General features: G+C 38.0%; 1 protein-coding gene across 1 annotated transcript in view; it reads left to right on the top strand.

Annotated features, from left to right (window-relative positions):
* THSD7A (thrombospondin type 1 domain containing 7A) overlaps positions 1-21,186 on the top strand; it is a 469,954-nt gene that overhangs the window by 246,098 nt on the left and 202,670 nt on the right. Inside the window, exons 3-4 of the mRNA XM_059396774.1 lie at positions 12,578-12,826; positions 15,566-15,747. Of these exons, the coding sequence (XP_059252757.1) occupies positions 12,578-12,826; positions 15,566-15,747 (431 nt within the window). The remainder of the gene's footprint in view (positions 1-12,577; positions 12,827-15,565; positions 15,748-21,186) is intronic.

The following is a 21,186-nucleotide window of genomic DNA, read 5'->3' on the forward strand; positions in this document are numbered from 1 at the left end:
ATTTTTCCTGTTTATTGCAATTTATCTAAAGATGTTGATTTTTAAGTCCTATTTCTGAAAGCCTTGGTTTTTTTCCCTGAGCCTTTGGGAGCCTTTGGGAATGCATTATGGAATGGCAAATAGAATTATCTTCTTTTAAATGATTTAGCTTTCCCATTTCTCTCAGTGTTGAAAGAACTGAGCAAACTGTATTCTTCACCGTACAGACTGCATATTTAAAGCATTTATTAAAGAGTTTTTGAGTAGTGGGTAGGATGTTTTAAAGTACTATTTCTCAAGAACTCTTTATATCTTCCAATGTAAAACCTCTTTTCTAGATTTAGTACGTTTAAAATCCCCATTATTCCCTACACCCACTGCGTTGATGATGATTTCTTCCTGTTTGGTTATCTGCATCATGTGGTTCATGAATTGAGTATATGTCACTATTTCTTCCCCAGCACTGAGGCAAAATAAACAAATGAATAAATAAAATAAAGCTGCATTTAAGGAATTTAAGGAAACTAAAGTTCAGTACAGCAGACTATAGACTATAGTATCAAACACCCAGAAATTAGAGGTGAACCAGACGGAAATCATCACATATCCATTTCTGTGCCAGCAGAGAGAACAGTTTTAGGATGACTTGAGGTAGCTTCCGGAGAGGGAAGTTAATACGGAAGTTAGATTCAAATACGTAACTCTATTTGCCTCGTCTTTGCCATCATCTTCATACCTCACATTTGTAGGAATTAACTATTTTCAAGTAGTTTTCATGTCCGTTATTCCGATGATTCTCACAACTGTCCTGCCAAATAGAAAAGCCAAATGCTGCGATCTCTACTTTAGAGACTTGGGGAAAATCATGGATTTGCTCAAGATCATGTTATGAAGAAGGACAAGTAGGCAGGTCTTTCCACTCTGTCCAGGCCAAATTCTCTTTTTTCCTTCGTAAAAAGAGAAAAATAAAATGGCACCAGACATCTAATTGAGCAAAACTTAACATTGGCTCCAACATTTTAAAAAAGAAGAAGAAAAGACTAAATAGGCATGTCTGGATGAACAGGGGGTGAGGGTCCAAGGGTACCTGTCACTAAAATCCCTTTAGCCTCCTTCTCTAAGGCCACACTGCCCCATCCTAATGGATGTTCACATAGACCCTGCTTCCAGTCTCCCAGACCTCATCTCTCTCTCTCTCTTTTTTTAAGATTTTATTTATTTATCTGACAGAGATTACAAGTAGGCAGAGCAGCAGGCAGAGAGAGAGGAGGAAGCAGGCTCCCCGCTGAGCAGAGAGCCCAGGACCCTGGGATCATGACCTGAGCCGAAGGCAGAGACTTAACCCACTGAGACACCTGACCTCATCTCTTTTTAGGCAGCTCTTTGCATGTGGGGCAACAATATTTATAATCCTTCCCCTATGTGAAGCGGAATTCCTGCTGCTGAACTGAATCAGTTCACCCTCTCAATCCTGATGGTCCACTGTTCCTAGGGAGCAGCTCTGTCTCTTTGTCACAGGAATTTTTATTCACATAGGTCTCCTCAATTCTAGATGTATCATTTGTTAATTTAAGTTCATTGTTCTAGGTTTTCTGCTGTTAAATTCAGTATAATTAAAATGTCATGGGCTCGAGCAGGTCTTTGAAAGATTAAGATAGCCAAAAGAAATGAGAAAGAAACAGGAGCTGTGAAGAGCTGGGTGCATGGAATCAGCACCCCACATTTTCATATCCTTGAGAAGGTGATAGAGATGGTATGAAGACCCTTGAAAGTCTGGGGAACGGTTCCCACTGAACGACGTGAGCTCTAAGCCAGCCATTGTGAGATCTTGAACAGGTCATAAATTAGATAAATAAAAATTTGTCAGGAAAGTCATTCTGATAGGGCAGTGCAGGACAGTTAATACAGGAGTGGCAGGGGTGGGGTTGACAATGAATCAGAAGGAATGGGAAATGCAGCAAGCCAGTTTGAGGGGGAAATGTTGAATTTTCTTTGGGGGCTGTTGGATTTGAGGGAAATAGAAATGTATCCACAGTCATTTTATTTTTTTATTTTTATTTATTTATTTATTTATTTTATTTGACGGATGGAGACCAGAAGTGGGCAGAGAGGCAGGCGGGGGCGGGGGGGGGCAGGGGAGCAGGCTCCTGCGAGCAGAGAGCCCGATGCGGGGCTCGATCCCAGGACCCTGAGATCATGACCTGAGCTGAAGGCAGAGGCCTTAACCCACTGAGCCACCCAGGTGCCCCTCCACAGTCATTTTAGTTGGAAGTCATGCTTATGGATGTTTATCTAAAAAGTGGAAGTTCAGAGAAAAGAGAAAGAGAGCAGGGAAATATTCTAGAATTGGCGATCAAAAGCAGGAGTTGGCATTCTACTAGAATAATTGCATTGGTTTTCTTACATTTCTATGAATTATGAATTACATTTTAAGTGCTATACTAGTTTCAGTAATCACTTGGACCACGAGATTATCGAAGCAATGGAGAAATGAAGAATTGGGTGGGTTAGGTGAACGTTTATAGGATTTTTGTGACTTAGTCAACATAGAAAAATTTTCCAGGGGTGCCTGGGTGGCTCAGTTAAGCATCTGCCTTTGGCTGAGTTTATGATCCCAGGATTCTGGGATTGATTCCTGTGTCCTTGTCGGGCTCTCTGCTTAGCAGGGAGTCTGCTTCTCTCACTCCTTCTCCCTCTGCCCCTCCTCCCTGCTTGTGCATTCTCATTCATGCTCTTGACCTCTCAAAAAATTAAATAAAATCTTTTAAGAAAATCTTTTTTTCAGTCATTTTCACTGCCCCAAAGCTTTCTTGCCTTTAACTTCTGCCCCTTAACTTGGATATATTTGACCTGATTTCTCTCTTCCATTTGTCATGAAAATTATGACAGTTAACATCTGAATTGGTACTTGATAATTCTTTCAAATAATTCTTATGGAATATTGTGATGTATAAGAAAAATATATACTTGTTCTTCATCTGCATTTTCTGGCTCACAGATCCCAAAACACTCGGAATTTCATAAATATTGAGAATGAGAAAGGTGCCTTTTTTTATGTTAATAAGGTGACTTTGGGAAAGCCCCTAGAGAAGAAGGCTGATTGCCATTGGAGCCAACCCTGTGATTAGAGGGTCAGAACTTTCAGGAGGGGAGGAGGCATGCCATTAGATCACTGGCTGTTGCTAATGGCCAGTGATTTAATCAGTTGTACCTATGTAATGACATCTCCACAAAAACCCTAAGGGATGGGGTTTGGAGAGCTTCCAGGCTGGCGAACATGTGGATGTGCTGGGGGAATGAGGGTGGTGGGCCTAGGAGGGACATGGAAGCTCTGTGCCCCTCTTCTATGCCTTTTCCTCTGCAGCTCTTCCATCTGACTATTTCTGAGTTCTGTCCTTTTATAATAAACTGGTAATCTAGGAAGTAAAATGTTTCTCCCAAGTTCTGCCAAACCTAAGAGGTGGCTCTTGGGAACTTCTGGTCTACAGCTTGTTGGTCAGAAGCACAGATGACAACCGGGGCTTGGAACTGGCATGGGAAGGTGCTGGGGACATTCACAGGCCACTGAACCAGGTAGCTAATGTCGGCATGGAGCGGAATTCTCAGAAGCCTTGCTCATGTCCAGGAACAAGCGGCTCATTGGTACTCCTCGAATACCCTCAATTCCACACGTTGCAATTGGGTGCAGAACCCACAATAATACCTAAAATACCTGCCTGGTTATGTTTTCCTCCTCTTTTTGCTTAGTTTGAGTTTTAAAAAACAGAGGCAAATACTCTTTTGTGTTAAAGAACGACTTTGATGAGAAGAATTGCCAAAATCAATCCTGCCCTGTAACATCATTTTAGAAGTCTGGTAGATGGGGGTGCCTGGGTGGCTCAGTCAGTTAAGTGGCTGCCTTCGGCTCAGGTCATGATCCCAGGGTCCTGGGATCGAGCCCCACATCGGGCTCCCAGCTCAGCAGAAAGCCTGTTTCTCCTTCTCCCTCTGCTTACTGCTCTGTCTACTTGTGCTCTCTCTCTATCTGTCAAATAAATAAATATTTTTTTAAAAAAAAAGAAGAAGAAGTAGAAGAAGTCTGGTTGATGGTTTTTACCGTGCCTCAACCATCTACGTAGAGTTTTCACTTGCGATGGCTTTGGGATCGTGCCATGAAGCGGCACTGTGGTTCGCCACCAGGAACAGCGCGGGTGACGAGGAAGCAGCTGCCTGGAAGCCTTCGCGGTGTGAGAGGATGGAAAATATATGTACTGGCCCTTCCAGGGAGGCCTGGTTGCTGTAGCAGTTTATCCCGTTACTAAATACGTGCTGCGCCGACAGCCTCACATTCAGCTGCTGACCAGCAGCATGGCCCTCAGCTTTAATAGGGAGCATATGATCACTCCAGCTGGCAGGTGACACCCTTTGGCAACATTCCCCAGCAGCTCAACAAAAGACTTTGAAACATCAAAGCAAGGGGAAAGATCTCTGCCTTTATAAGGAAAGTGGTTTGACTGTGCATGCATTTTTGCTTCCATGAGAATTACTGCTTCTAGCTTGCTGCATTCTTTAAAGGAAAGGGCACCCTGAGAGAATGAAATTAGCTCAGAAAATTTGCAAACTCTTCATTCAAATTGATAAATAAATGGTAAATTACGGGAAATTTGGTTTCGTGTTTAAAAAAGGAATGCAGCTTGAATATAGTTAAAGATGGGAGAAGTGTTTTTTTTAAAGATTCAGTCTGAAAACACAAGCCGGTAAGAATTTAGATTGGTTAAGCTATGAAAACTTAAGAGTCTTCAATTTTATTGAAGAAAGAGACCTGAGAGGTCTTTCAGGAAAATGCAATTTCACTACATGGGAAATTTGTCAAGCAGAGTAATCTCTACCTGATCAGGCAGGCAATTGAAAGGAGCAATTCAGGAATATCTTGGGTCTCTTAATTATGAGCGACAGCATCATTTTCTGTCTTGCTGCAAACTGGGGACCCAGAAAAACTGGGCATTCTTCTTGATCCATTCATTTTTTTTTCATTGAAAAAGCAAACAATAGATAGGAAAAATAAATATATCTGCACATTCTGTTCTTATATGCATCTATGAATATAATTTTAAGATTAAATCTGTTTGTATGTAAGCATAACGATGGCACTATAGGCATGACTGTCAGTTGGCTGATGGCTATCTTAGCACATGTGAGAAATGCCTCTACCTCAGAAAGCATGTCCTTTTATCCTCAGGTACTCAGTAGAGTTACAGTAATACTTTGTAAGTGGTTTAAGCCCCATCAGTCTTAACATTTTTGTGGCCAGCATTGGAATAAACACTTTCCTTCTTGGGGGGAAAACAAACTAATAAAATTAAGATACCCTGGGGGTGCCTGGGTGGTTCAGTGGGTTGAACCAATGCCTTCTGCTCAGGTCATGATCTCAGGGGCCTGGGATGGAGACCCATATCAGTCTCTCTGCTCAGCGGGGGGCCTGCTCCCCTCCCCCCCCTCTGTCTGCCTCTCCTCCTGCTTGTGATCTCTCCCTGTCAAATAAATAAATGAAATCTTAAAAAAAAAATTAAGATACTCTGTTATAGTACACAAGCCTACACATATGATTTCTTTTATACAAAGTGATATTCGAATCTACTGTGAACACCAAATTGTAATTTTTCATATTACAAAATTTGGAGATGCTTGTTAATATTACAAGACTGTAAGGTAAAATCCTTTATATAGAAAATTCTCCTGTAATGTGAATAGTGTTATTTAATGTATTTGTATCTTTACAGAAAGAAAACATGTTCTTTAAGTGCTTAAGATTGATTCTACAAGAACTAAAAATGATACAGTACTGTGAATCGTATTTACAGATAATATGTTCTTAAGTGCCCAAATAATTTATGTTTCTGAAAAGTCCCATGAGCTCATCACCTTGTCCAGGCCTCATGGAGAAGTAGGCATTGGGCAGGGTTCAGGGGTTGCCAGACACGGGCTGTGTCATCCGTCATCCCATCGCACTCCCCCATTTCGGTGCTTCTCCAGCTTTCTACAGCAAAGCATCAGATGTTGGTTGCTGGTTTTCATTTTTGTTTTTGCTTTATTTCTTACTGATCAAATAACACAGTTCTATTGTATATGTTTAGGATATAGATAGCTCATGCCCTATGCTTCTCTCCGCGGAAGTCTGCATTAACAAAACTGGGCTGTATACCCTGGTCATCGGATTGCATCCAGAGATCACATGCTTGGGTCTTGCAAACTTCAAGATGCTTTAAAAATGCCTCAGTGCTTGGCACTCCTGGGCTTAGCTCCTTGCATCCCCTTAACAAATAGTTGCCCTCATCTGTGGACCATGTTTTGAATAGAGCTGTTCTTACAGGATTTTCTGTGCTACAGAGGCAGAAAAGTATATTGTATTTTTTGAAGTTGCTTGGAGCCTGGTTGTGATTTAGATTCCAATAATGAATTAGAGCTGGGCTTGGAATCGGAGCTGAGATCCTTAGGAAGAGAGAGAAGTATCCTTTTCATGGGGGAGTTTGTGCCAGAAAAGTGGCTTCCTGAAGCCACAAAAGCAGCTTTCTGGATTAGAGAAATAGCCATGTGATTCTGAGGGCTAGAATTTGTCCTGAAGGCTTGGCATAGATGCCTTCTCCTCCAGCCTATCCAATTATTTTACAAACCATCTCCTATCTGGTAATATATCTTATTGTGTGATCTACTCAGTTTCTGTTACCTAAGAAGGGCTAATACTGATAAAGTTTATTTGCCAACAATAAATATGAAGTGGCTTATGTTTTTGGAGTGGTTGGGAGTTACCTTGAGACCAGTGTTCTCACATTTTATTGTGCTAATAGAACAGCAGAGAATGTTGTTAAAATATTGACTATGATTCCAGAGTGCAGCCCAGGGACCGGAGATTCCGCATATCTAATAAGCTCCCAGTTAATTATAACGGTTAGTCCACAGACCTAACATTGAGTAGCAAAACTCCAGATTACTCTAAGCCTTCAGGAACAATTTCCATCTCCTGGGCCCCAGACTGCAAATGTTAGGCTGAAACATGATGATGAGAAGCCTTTCTGACCACTTTATTACTTTCCCTGGATTAAGAAACAAAGTACCATGGTGACATCCAACTATAACTTTTTCTTTTTTTCTCTGTCCTTGTGTTTTTTCCCTTATTAGGAACAGAAGGAGAAGAAGGTTGTTTTTTATTTGTTTGTTTTTATCTATCAGGAGAGAAGGAGAGAGTGGGGTGCCTGGGTGGCTTAGTGGTTAAGCGTCTGCCTTCAGCTCAGGTCATGATCCCAGGGTCCCAGGATCAAGCCCTGCATCAGGCTCCCTGCTCAGTGGGGAGTCTGCTGCTCCATTCCCCCTTTCCCCCCATTCATGCTCTCTCTCTCAAATAAATGAATAAAATCTTTAAAAAGAGTGGGAGAAAGCGAGAGAGTAGAAGATTAAAAGCGGATTTAAACAAAGAGGCTTCAGAGGGGGTTATAAGGTGCCATCTTTTTGCCTCATCTATGTATTGAGCCTACCTATTTATAAGGGACATTCTTACTAAGAGCTTATGATGCCATGCTTTCAGTCTCAAATTTTATCTGTTTCCCATGAAAAGGAACTATTTTCCCAATGTGCTGTTCAGGGTGGGGGGCGCTTCAGACCCTATTTGGAGACTTCCTGAGCGTCAGGGACGTGCTATAAAGATTTGGAGAGAGTTTGCTTCAGAGAAGCAAATAGCAAATCGTATAGACAAAAGTGAGTAGAAGAACTGAGCCACTAGAAGGGTGGCAGTGAGGTTTCAGTGAGGAGAGCGGCCAGAGCTGCCAGCTACTGGGGAGCAGGACCGAAAGTTAATTCTGGCTAAGTGACAAGCTGAGAGAGGGCAATGGAAAAAGTGACAGCTTATGGAGAGCTTTCATTACCAGAAAGGAAAGTTGGGACTAGCTCCCAAGAAAATGAGGGTGTTTAGAAGTTTCTATTTAAGAAGCTAAAGAATGATAATGGTATTTTAGGAGATGAATGAGACTACCTTTAGAAAGAAAGTATTTTTTCACAGATGTGATGATCATTAAATGGACTACAGAAATAATTCTAGGAAGAAAGAGATTTGAACTCAGTTGCATTCTTTCTGTGTGTGTGTATCTTGAATAACTCAAATGATCGAAAATGAAAATTATAATTTATCAGTTTTAATCTTGACCTGAAATTAAAAATGTTAAAGATGTGGATAATCAGAGCTTAAAAGTAACTGTCAAAAGTATCTGTGCTCTGCTGTATCTTAGTGAAGTCTCTTTAAAGACAGGTATTGAACTCTGCTCTCCACTTTTTCTTTTTCTTTTTCTTTTCTTTTCAATATATATCTAATTACTTTCTATCTGATATAAGGTGTACTATGTAACATCTGCTTCGTTCTCAAAGCCAAGCTGTTTTTCCATTAAAGTCCTGGGAATCTGGACTGTTCTGAATATGCCATGTAAAGGAAAAGGAAACTGTCACAGTGACCATCTCATCTTCTGCCAGGCCACCCTTGCAACGGCATAGCCCATGCTTTGGACTTTCTGACAGGGGCATGTTCTCCAGAAAACCATAATGAACCAGAATGTGTAGTTCCCCTAAGCTCTTAGAGTCAACTTTCTGCATGGCCAGAATAAAGGAGAGACTGGTACAGGGGCAGCTGAATAATTTAGTAACCTTGGGTCATTTGGTGACCCTATTTAGTCTCACTAACAATCACAAAATTGGCTTACCAAGGCCTAAAATGTACCCCAGTGTGTGAGCCTTTAGACACTCCTGTTGCCTTGGTTTTCAACTCTGATGTGCTCATGATTATTGAAAGTATACAAGCCATCCAGAGCTTTCAACTAAAGTTTGACTTTTAATTCTGGACCTCCCCACTGAACGTTAGCCTGTTGGATATGTCATGGATATGTCCACATCAAATCAAGACATTAATGTTAGACTCATTTATCAACTGCCAGAAACTTGTTTCTCATTCCATGCTCTCCATTTCAAAGAAATGCAGTGTTGCTCACGAGATTGCCAAAGTTAAAAAAGTCCAAGTTATTTAATGACTCCTTCTCTTTTAACCCTTTCAACTATCCATCAGGTTGCATGGTTTCTAACTCCTCTTTTCTTACAGTTGGTAACTCCTTTTAATTCCAATTGCAATCATCTTGGCACCTTCACAAACCTCATAAACGGAAAGATTTAGTTGGAATCCCAGTTCTGTTATTTGCTAGACTTAGAGTAGATATTTAGATTGCATTTCCTTATCTTAAACAAACAAACAAATGACCTTCCACCTTACAGAGTAGTTATGAGGATTACAATGAGATATTCTAGGTAAAACTCAACACAGTACATGGCTCACAGTAGACATTCATTGAAAGTTAATCTCATGTTCATGCCTTTTGTCTTGAGCATTGCCTGGCACTTGGTAAGCATTCAAATATGTTTCTATTCGTATGTGCATCATATTATGTCAGTGACATCATAATAACCATCGTCAAAGTCTCCCGGCCTCCAATCTTATGTCCTAATATTCCACCCTCTACCTCACCATCACATCTCGTGATGTATCTCATCTAATTCTTGTAGGATCTCAGTACAAATCTTGGGAGATCTCACGTACATCTCATGAGATCTCATCTAAATCTTGCCAAATCTCTGTCCATATCTTGTGAGATGTCCTCTGAATCTTCGAGATCTCCATCCCAATCTTGAGAGAAACAAATATCGTTGTGCCCTTTTTGCTGCACAGAAGGTGCTTTTCTGGATTGACATAATTGCCCTTGATCTGACCTATGCTTCAGTTCCACTCCTATTTCTACTGTACAACACAAACTCCTTACATTGAGGTCAAGGAAAAATCTGTGTTTTCCCCAACCTGTATTTATCTTAATCTGACAAATTCTAGTACATTGTTTAACATTCACCACAGTGACCTCCTACTTCATATAATCTTTTGTGCCTCCCCCTAGTTTAAATATGCTTGCCACCTAATTACTCTACTCTTGACTTTGTGTACCCAAAGCCCGATATTAAGTAGAGGTAACACATTTGTTGAAATAATTGTTGGGGTATTGGAAAATCATAAGAAAGAAAATAGATTGATGGATAAATAATACATATGTCACATATTAATATAACAATACTGTTTTTGTGTCTATGCCACTAATTCTCATATGTAGGACCTGCTCTGAAAATTAACATTTATCAAGGAAATATATTTTTTTGGCTTTTCCATAATCACCAATTCCTCCTTAGGACAAGCAGCCCATTTAAAAGTGCACGGATGGTACAAATCCTGGGGCAGTGAAATAACAATACTAGTAGATTGACAATTAGCCAGTAACTTTGGCTTTGGCCTCAGCTAAAGCATTTGTCCTAATATACCAAGATTTACAGCTTAAATTCTGACAAGTAGGGAAGACTGGTTGAGAAAATGGGCTCTGATTTTTAAAAATCCTAATTCAAATTCCAATCTAGTACTAACTAGCTATATGATCTTGAACATATTTCCTAACCTTTTGGAGACTCCTTCCCCATAAAATGGAAATAATAATGGTAAATATTTAGAAGGATTATTGGGGGTCTCAAATGAGGTTTTAAACCTAGTTGCATATACACAAGACACATGACTAGCCTAGGCTGCATTTGGCATCAGGTCTGCCTAGAAGTATATAGAATAGGAACTTGGCATGATAGTAGTTTCAGATGTTCATCATCTGGTAGGAACACTCATAGAAATCCATGCAGCATAGTTCAACTGGAAGAAGAGTTCTACATCAGACAGATCTAAAAGCTGCCCTGACTTAAAAATCTCATGATCCACAGAAACTGGTATCTCTTGAAGCCACCTATGGTCACAGCCTGCAAGGTCCCTATAAAAACAAGCCCCGTTCCTAGAGTTGCCACATTCAGGGAAGCCCAAAGATGTGGCTATTTACCACGTATTTGTAGCTTCCCCAGTACAGGCGGTATATCCAAAGGGGCCATTTTATCACAGTACGATGTAGTAACAGAGTTGACTTTCTGACTTTTATCAGATATCCAGGGTAACTAACTAGAGGTAATTAACTAGAGGAAACGTGATGGTCACATTCTCTACAAAAGATTAAAAGGAATTGCCAATCCCTCTGCCTGTACTTGGAACATGAACTGAATAAGTATTACACAGAGGATAATATATATATACATTTTTATATGAAGACAGTCTCATGAAAGATAAGAAATGTATCTAAGAAGAAATTAAATATGGAAAAATTTTTAAAGAGAGGCACTGTGGAGTTAATGATTTGGTCATTTTTCCTGATTTTTGTGAATGAACTCATAAGTGTTAGAATGAAAACTTACTCATTACAGAGGAAGTTTTGCTCTGTAGTTAGTGTTGTACCTAATATATTATTAATGCTCAATATATGCCATTTGAGTAAAAATTGGGTTTTGATCCTTTCTTTCGTTCTAAGAAGAACAGGGCTGACTCACAGGGCCCTTTTACCACAATTCTTGGATGATTCTTCTTCCCAGACCTCTCAATTCAGACAAACTGACTTTGATGCTTTGAGCTCTAATTGTCTCCTAGGAATGCAATTTTCCTACACATGCCAGTAGAATTAAGAAGATTGAATGTGAGTTGTTGCATTAGAATGGACCTGCCTCTCCTATGGTTAATTACCATAGTTAAATATAGCACCTGAATGACAAGACAGAATTATCAGTGCCTTCTCCCACTGGAACAGATGGCTCTGTCATGGTGACAGGCTGACTGTGTCTTGTAAACATGCACTATTGGTTATTCAGAATGGGCAGGAGTTCAACTGAGTATCAACACAAGGCCATCCAATTCCAGGAAAACCACTCAAAGTGCATATGCCCGTAGTCATTGACATTCATAACATCATCTTCGTATATATATGTTTCAGTTTAGAATCCAACATCCCTCTAATTCAAGTAGGAGTAGAGAGAGAAAAGTTTGAACATAAATACTTTACTGATAAGCAAATGTGGGAGATTTATTATTGAGAGGGTATTCTTTAAATCATGAATAGACATATTTCTAATGACTCTGATGTATTTGAGTTACCTATATGTATATTGTATATTAAAGTGTGAACTAGAAAATTTGATCTATTTGAATAAGCATACATTATCATAGTAAGCGGCAGCTGAAGTTTCAAATGGTATTAAAAATAATATTAAACTTATATTTTCTATTTAAAACACTATTGTATTAAGTAAGCCAGGCATGTTTATTTAAATCACTCAACAATGAAAAGTACATGTTAACGGCTCTTGGTTTCACTTTTTCTAAATTAAAACAAATCTGGAATGAGTGAAATGAACAATATGGTGAACTTAGTTTCAGTTAATTTTGCTTCGTCCCTTTATTTTCTATTTCCTATGAATAGTTTAACAACTCTTGCAAAATAGGAGGAAATGCAAATGTTAGCTTTGAGTCTAACTGCTTTTACACATCATAAATGTTGATATATTTTCAATGAAATTGGAATTGTATCTCCAAGTAGAAATAAAAATGCCCAAGCTTATTTTACTCTAGAGCATAGAAGACAAAGTTCATAACTGCTTATTAGTCTGTGATGAGAATACCAATGTTCTTTTGCAGCTTCTGCCGGCAAGAGAAGCTGCCAATGACCTTCCAGTCCTGTGTGATCACCAAAGAGTGCCAGGTGTCAGAGTGGTCAGAATGGAGTCCCTGCTCAAAAACGTGCTATGACACGGCATCCCCCAAAGGCACTCGTGTCAGGACGCGGATCATTAGGCAGTTTCCTGTTGGCAGCGAGAAAGAGTGTCCAGAACTAGAAGAAAAAGAACCCTGTGCGTCTCAAGGAGATGCAGTCGTCCCGTGTCCCACGTGAGTACATAAGGACTGCGGCTTCCTCTGCCGTGACGTCTCCCCAAACTGCGTGTCTCCCCACATTCCGCTTACCCACCTGACGCTAAATGAATAGTATGTTGAGAAGTAGGGATTTTTATTTTTATTTTCTCCCACTTAGAATCTGTGGGAGAAAATAAAATACTGTTTTTACAAGCACTGTCCTTATAGAATTCTGGTTTTACAGAGTAAATGTGTCTTTAGCGACTTATATTTCCAAATCTCTCTGAAGTCTAGATTTTTAGCAGCAATTCTCTGTTGACATATTTCTGTAATAGGGATTGATAACTTTCTTCCGTAAAGGGGAAGATAAGATGTTAGGCTTTGGGCAAAACAGGTGTCTCAGTGGCAGTGACTCAACAGTACTATTGGAGCCGGAGATCATATATAAACGAATGAGTGGATCTGTTCCAATGAGCCATTATTCATAAAAACAGTGGACAGGATGGATTTGGTTGTTGGGTCATAGTTTGTCAACCCCCGTTCTATAACATAAAATAAACTTTCAAACTATAGGTTCCTGTTGCTTATTAAGCAAGGCCTATTAAAATTCAGGATTACAGATAACAATCCTATCCAATAGGATAAAATACTACACCACAGTAATGAGCCTTTAAGCTACTGGAGGACAGGACTGTGCTTATTAACTTCCTTTTTTTGTTTGTTTTTTTTTTGTTTGTTTGTTTGTTTTTTATCACCAGCATATATCACAGGGCCTGGCACACAGCAAGTGCCCAATAAATGTTTATTGAATTCCGATGAAATAAGGCCAATTCTGAAATATTTAGCGGTGTATCCTAATTCTTCTTATCCTTAAAAAAATATTTCCAAGACGTTACTGTGAATTATCTTAGCAATAAATACATTTGAGCCTAGTCATATTTATAAGACAACTTAAAGAATCTTAGTTTCTCAGAGATATGCACAAGCTTCATTGAGAGCTTTTCTGGAATATTCCAAACATTTAAAGAACCTGCATACAACGCAAACTTCACGAGCCAGTGAGGAGGAAAATTAATCCTACCACTACCACTTCAAACAATAATAACAAGTAATAGCAAAGATGGTGATGATTTACATGAGACCTTCAGTTACACAGCACTTTGGAATCGTCTGTTCTCTCCTGATATAACAAGGGGCTGAAAACTGCAGGGAGTTCCCTTCCAAACTTCTCTGCTTATCCCACTGACCCTGTGTTCCTTTCTATGTAACAGGCTGGAGGAAGTTGTCAAGATCTCCTGTGTTTTATCTCCTATGAGTTTCTTCCTTTTTTGATTCAAGCTAGGTGTTTTATTCTTTATCCTCTCAGATATTTGAAGACCACTGACAAAATAAATAGATGTTCTGAATCTCTTTGTCCTCTCTCTTTTTGGAGGGTAGCATTTTTTTAGCATGTGTGACCAATTTACATCAGGAGAAGTGTAGTCCTAGGATGGCCTACATTCAGACTCCATTCTATAAAAAGTGAAATTTTTATTTTAACTCAACTTATGAATAATTTATTTGGTTTGACATTCCTTGTCACCCCCCCACCCCGCTGTCTTACTCAAGACATTAATTATGCGTGTTTTCTTTTCTTTTCTTTCTTTCTTTCTTCTTTTTTTTTTTTTTAATTTACCTGAATGCTCTACTTCCTTTATAAACATAATGTCGGGAATGTTGTTCCTTGATGGCCCAGTCCTGCACCTGTGTTGAGCCATTTATAAAAATGAGAGAATGGATGTGAAGGTCAGGTTGACTGTCTGGAAACTTCACCATTGACAAAGCAAAGCACCTAGATTGGACATCTGAAGGCCCATTTAACTCTTTTGTCTAATTGAGATGAACATTAGCACCTCCATTTGTACCTGTGTTGGCTGTTAATCTGATTACTGAAGAAGCTTCTTGGGTAGAGTGACACAAAGTGCTACATGAGCCATTTTCATTGTGCTTTTAGAATATCCATTTTCCTCAAGGTAGAGAAATGCCATCACTCTCTATCTTTAGTGGCATCAGGAAATAGTTCCCTGGCCATCTCCTTAAAGCACGTGTTGGGCTGACAAACCCCGACATTTCTTTCACATCATAATGTTGATTGGAGCTTTAATTTAGAACCACAGATCGTCTTTCCTGTGTTCCGCTGATTAGAAACGTCAGCTCTTTTCAACATTCATCAGGCACTCATCAGGGATTCTCAGTGCTACAGAAAAACATTCATTCTTGACAATAAGGAGAAAACTCGGAATTGTTATATTTTTTAATCCTAACACACAGTTATAATTTTGATCCAGTACGAAGTAGCAATTTTCATGCGTTTTATTAAAGGCAAAACAAATGTTTGGGTTGGTCGTCATTTAGAATGTTTTCCATTCCCAGAGTCACTCCTCCTTTGTTTATAAGCATCCAGAAAGGGCAAGCCCGAGTTCAGCTTAATTGAACATAAAATTTTATGTTTTCAGCATGATGCTCTCTTTTCATAAAATATTTATAAGTAACTTCCAGTAATTGCAATTAAAACAGGATCATCCTAAATTTAACCCCTCTTTAAGTGGAGCACTGCTAAGGATGAAAGAGAGGAAATTGAAACTGAGTCCGCACCACAGATGTAGTAGCCTGTGGTTGATTCGAGAGGAAAGTGTTTTTTAGATTAATCTTCTTCAGAAAAAAAAATTGGAAGAGCAGAGCAAAGTTTTACTCAATAAACATGGTTGTCATTGCCAGCTTTTTTACTTTTTTTAGGTACGGCTGGAGAACTACAGAGTGGACCGAGTGCCGTGTGGACCCTTTGCTCAGTCAGCAGGACAAGAGGCGGGGCAACCAGACAGCCCTCTGTGGGGGAGGGGTCCAGACACGAGAGGTATACTGCGTGCAAGCCAATGAAGACCTCCTCTCACACTTAAACACCCACAAGGACAAAGAAGGTAAACTGTCTTCTTCTTCTTAAGGACTTAAGCATGGAGATTGAGCATGGAATCACCTTGCAGGAAGATAGATATAGATATAGTTATAGATATAGATATAAATATAGATATACTTATAGATATTTGGAACATGAATAGTCATGATTCTATTCACATCATGGTTGATATCCACTATGGTGAACACTAATTTAACTTTTCATTAAAAAAAAAACAATTCAATTCTGTCTCTGGTCAATTCTAATTTACTGACAAGTCTCTAAATTTTCTTAATGCAAACTCTAAGTCAAAATTTAGCAGGCATAATTAATTATAAAAATAGAACAAAATGTAAATATACACATAGAATGCTCATACATATTCTAAAGTCGGGAATTTCCTTGAATGTGATGTAAAACCTGCTTGTGAAAGAACAGCCCCTTTTGCTGTTTGTAATATGGTTGAAAGATAAATATATTGAAGAAATAATGATGTATTTATTGAGTGAAATTTTTTTTTTTTATTGAGTGAAATTTTCAATGTGAATTTAAATGAGATAAATATGGAAAAAGTGCAGAATACAACTACAGTAAAAAAAAAAAAAACAACTGAAAGGCATGACATTTTTTAAAAACCGTCTGTTTAAACCCTCGACCTGGCAGACATATCTTAGACATTTTTTTGGTCTGAATCTCAATGTGAGGACCAGACTCGGTAAGTGTGCCAAGGATAAGTGAGTGCAACATGGCCCATGCTTAAAGTATATATTAGTATTTATTAATATTACTCTAAAATTCTAATCATTATTGGATCAAGTTTGTATTTAGTTAGTTACTCTTAAGTGCCAACAAATAGGAATATTTTTAAACAATGTTAGAAGCATACCTTCTTACCTTCCCTTGATTTGAAGGATAGCAGGGTTTTTATCATTAGACAGTTTAATAAATATCTGTTAGTTGCCAGCAGAGTTCCAAAAATTGTGTAAGGTAGTGAGGATGGAAATATCAGTACAAATTCCGTGACAAGAAAGTGCTCCTGGTTAGCGTGAGGGCACACAAACAAATATAATACAATATGAACTACAATATGAATATAACTTGAGTTTCAGAATAGTGGTAGGAGTATCATAGAAACAGAAACAGAAAGAAAGTGGCCTACAGCTGAGTGATAACACACACATTCCATACAGTAAGTGGGTAAGGAATGCAAGAGGAAGTTTATTACAGGCAGGGGGGACAGCATGTATTAAAGCACACCATTAGGGGCTCCTGAGTGGCACATTCGTTAAGTGTCTGCCTTCAGCTCAAGTCATGATCCAAGGTCTGGGATCAAGCCCCACATCAGGCCCCCTGCTCAGTGGGAAGCCTGCTTCTTCTTTTCCCCTGCTTGTGTTCCCTTTCTCGCTGCATCTCTCTCTGTCAATAAGTAAATAAAATCTTTAAAAATACAAATAAAAAATATATATATAAATAGAGCACACCGTTAAAGAAAAGCAAAAACAAAAGAGAAATTTTGCTAAGAAAGATGAGAATGTGGTATTTGGCAAGTTGAAATAGGATAGAATAGTACTTCCCAGCAGATATGTTCGTTGGTAAAGGAAAAAAATAAGAATAAAACCCCCAAAATGAGAATATTCAGAGAAGCATTCTGATGGAGGACCAGAAGAGAAGGGAAAGAACCAAGAGAAATGGGTGTTTCAAAAAATAGGAGATGACTCCTCTGCCTCTCCCAAAATGAGCAGTACCAGTGACCAGCAGTTCATAGAAACAGACACTGAAGTTATGCATTTGCATCTTGCAAAATTTAATTGTTTTGTAGCTGTTAACTTTACATAGCATGTCAACTCATTTAGGAATCTAGCCTCAGGATACATTTTGCTACTAATGTATCTTGAGGTTGTAAGGAAGTAGCATAAAACATGTAATGTTAGTACATTAATATTTTCTTGGCCATTTTAATGGCTACATTTTTAACACTCTTAGGTGGATTTATTATAGCAGTCCTTTCAGAGTAGTATAATTTCATTGCTAGAGGTAGATCAGATTTTAGTTTCTGAATGTCAATTATGTCCTGTGGGTTATTACTTTCAAAAGATCCTTCAGAATTCTGAATTGCAACTGCGTATTTCTTTTTTAATCATTTTGCCACAGTCTACCTACCACTGTCAAAGCATGGAAGAGCACCAAAAATAAAAGTCACAGTGTAAAAGGAAAACAAAAAGAGTATCATTGTTAAGCTGTGTCTCTTGGACAAAAGCAAATGCCAAAACAAAACCCATGGATATGGAAATAATTGATATGGCAAAAAATAATGTTTACCAATAAGTATATAGGAACTTATGTCCTTTCATTTCAAATAAAAGCAAGAGTACTAGTAAGATTTATGTAGTCTTTGTAAAAATAGTTAATTCTCCCTAAAAGTTGCAGCCTTTTTTTTTTTTTTTTTTTGGTCAGAACTGAGGCTATATGAACTTCCTCCCAGAAGCACTTAACATTTCCCAAAGGTATATTATTCAATATGCCAGGATCCCAAGGGTGACATGTAAAGACTATAAATTTGTGTGAATGGAGAATAATTAGGCTGTGGGCTGTGGGGATTGTGCACATTCTGTTTTCCTTCAGTAAAAAGGAAAGAATGAAAGCTTACTTTATAAAGAGAGGAAAAGTTCTCAAAATAACTTCTTCAATCAATCCTAATAAGAAGGTACTGATCTCAAGTAATCCTGATCGTGTAACTATGAACAGCCTACCCCAAGAACAATTCATATTGTTGTTAATAAGAAGAACAAAGTCTATGCTGTTGCTTATGTCGATTCTCACTATGTGTTCCACCAATAAATGTCTTGTTTTTACATGTAACCTAGCTATTAAAAAATACCTTAACCCAAAATAAAATACTTTAACTCAAAATAAAATTTCCCGATACAGAAATACTGAAAACAAGTGATAGGAAGTTCACATAAAATTCCTTTATTGTCTTGGCACATCACATTACACAGAAGAATGGTAATGACCACCTAAGTACAAGGACAGAGCCATGTTAAATCACTTTATTCATTGGTGTATTCACTACTCTTCATAGAGTCAAACCACACCACAAAAATTCTCCTCCCTGGAGCTAATATATTTAATTTCCAGAAAATCAAAATATGTATTATTAAAGTAGTCACAAAGTATAATGTATTATATTTACAACCTAGTATCCTACCTGTGTTGGTTGAATTATGTCATTAGAATATTCAATAAATTGGTGATTATGTCTATTGACAATAGGAAAAATGTATCTACTTGATATTGGAGAGTATCCACATTTTATTCATGGACTGCTGCAGGCCGTAGGTATCCCTTCCAATCCTGACAAACTTTGCCCTACAATATTCAGGTGAGCAAAATTCCCACTTCTTTAGAAGAAAATTTTGACAGGTTTCTACTGAGAGGAGTTAGTAGTAAGACCCTGGACAATTTCTGTTCAGCTGGCTGATCAGAATTCCACCAGACTGTGAAGAATGTTTAGTTTATGAAAGCTACCCTTATCAGAATATGACAGGAAGAAGCCTTGCCCCTGGGGAGGTTAGCAGTAGCTAGAAAGCTGATGAAAATGTTGCTGATCATTGGATGCATGAACATGAATTGATTGTTGAAAGAGCTCAAAGTGAAATGAAAGTAGATTTTAGCTATGGTAATTCAAGAAATTCTTTCTTTTGATACAGATTGAACATGTTTCTAAATGACGGGAACCAAGAGCATTGGTTATAAAGCACCATGAAATTTTCCGTGATATGTATTTTAGGAAAATTTGGAACATTATTTTGTAGAAAACATATCAAAAAATCCACACTGAAATCTGGATAAGGTGTTTGGAATTTGAGGTTATTAAGAAAAACAGCCTGGATAGTGAGGCTATATGATGACATAAAATAAACCAGCAGGAAGTTTGGAGGATCAGTGGAAAGATGGCTGGAAGGAAGGATGGTTGAACTGTGAATGGGTAGAGCAAGAGATGAATAAAGAATTCTTATTTTCCCATGTTCTGCCAAGAAACAGGGAAATAAAATAGTCACCATCTCTAAATGGAATGCAAATTATTTATAATTACAGTCGTTTATCTATAGTTTCCATAAATAGCCCACTTTAGTCAAGCTATTTGGGGGGAGGAAAAAAAGGCTATGCTTATGGTGCTGTTTCCCTGTTATTTCAGAAAGTAAATATCAGAGTACGTCGAAGTCTAGTGCTGCACCTTTCCTATCCATCACTTTTGAAATAACAGGTAGGTGAGAACATTTTACATGCCATTTAAATCAGAAATGCATATCAAAGATTCTCTGTACATTTCCTGAGGTAAACCATCCAGGAAAGATAGAAGTTTACTTTTACTTTCTACTTTTCTAGAAATGTATCGAAGATACATTTTGAGATGGAAGTGCTTTACTGTTTCTTGACTTTCTGCAGTATCATTATATAGATGTAAATTTTAGAAAAACATAAAAAGATTTTAAAATTTGCTGGCTTAAAAATGTCAGTAGGATAACATAATTATATATACAGATATATAACATTTGGTTATGAACACTTCTGTTGAAATAAATTAATGAGAATATGAGCACTTTTCACAATGTATCATATTTCTAAGTACACCACTTTGTGCTCTACTAATTTTAATAAGGTAAATGAAAAAGGAACTAAATCATACCATGGCTGCCTTTTGGAGACAGTCTACAAGGATGCAGTTGGATGTAAAAAACACTGTGATACAATTATAGAATAATTAAAACATAGGGTATCCCTGAAAAAGTCAGATATTTCTTGGAAATTACTTCTCAGGATATTTTGTGGGAGAGAAAGACTGTTAACTCTATCAAATTTGTGGTGAGTAGATTACAAAATAGAAAGTAAGATGCCAAGAGGTGTCAGCTGCTGGGAAAGAAGCTAATAAAAACTTAACATGCTGGGAATTAGATTAAGCTGGTCAGTGGTCTACCCTCAAGGTAACTTAGAATTTTTAGTAGAGGAAGAGCTTACTAACGAGATATCAAGAAGTACTCAACCAAAAAAGCAATCAAAAGAATATATATATATATATATATATATATATATATATATATATATATATATATATAAAGTGAGACAGCTTGGAAATCACACAGGCGTGAAAAAGGTCTTATGATACCTTTGACTTAGTTGACATTTAATAAACATTTCTTGTTTGACATGTTAACTCTCCCCTTTGTAAAATGCTATAATTTTTTAAATTTGTCTAAAAATTATTTTTTTTAACATTTCAAATGCACTTAAAAAATTCCTGATTTCAGCAAGGGGTTATAATCAAGCAGACCCTTCATTCCTGAATAAACAGTTACTCACACTTCTGACTTTGAATACGGGAAACATGATCTAGTTGGAGCAAATGAGGAAAGTCAAAATTCAGGCACTGTGCCTCAATTTGGCCAGTCAGTTAAGAGAACAT

The sequence above is a fragment of the Mustela nigripes genome, chromosome 4, assembly GCF_022355385.1.
Source record: "Mustela nigripes isolate SB6536 chromosome 4, MUSNIG.SB6536, whole genome shotgun sequence".
NCBI lineage: Eukaryota > Metazoa > Chordata > Mammalia > Carnivora > Mustelidae > Mustela > Mustela nigripes.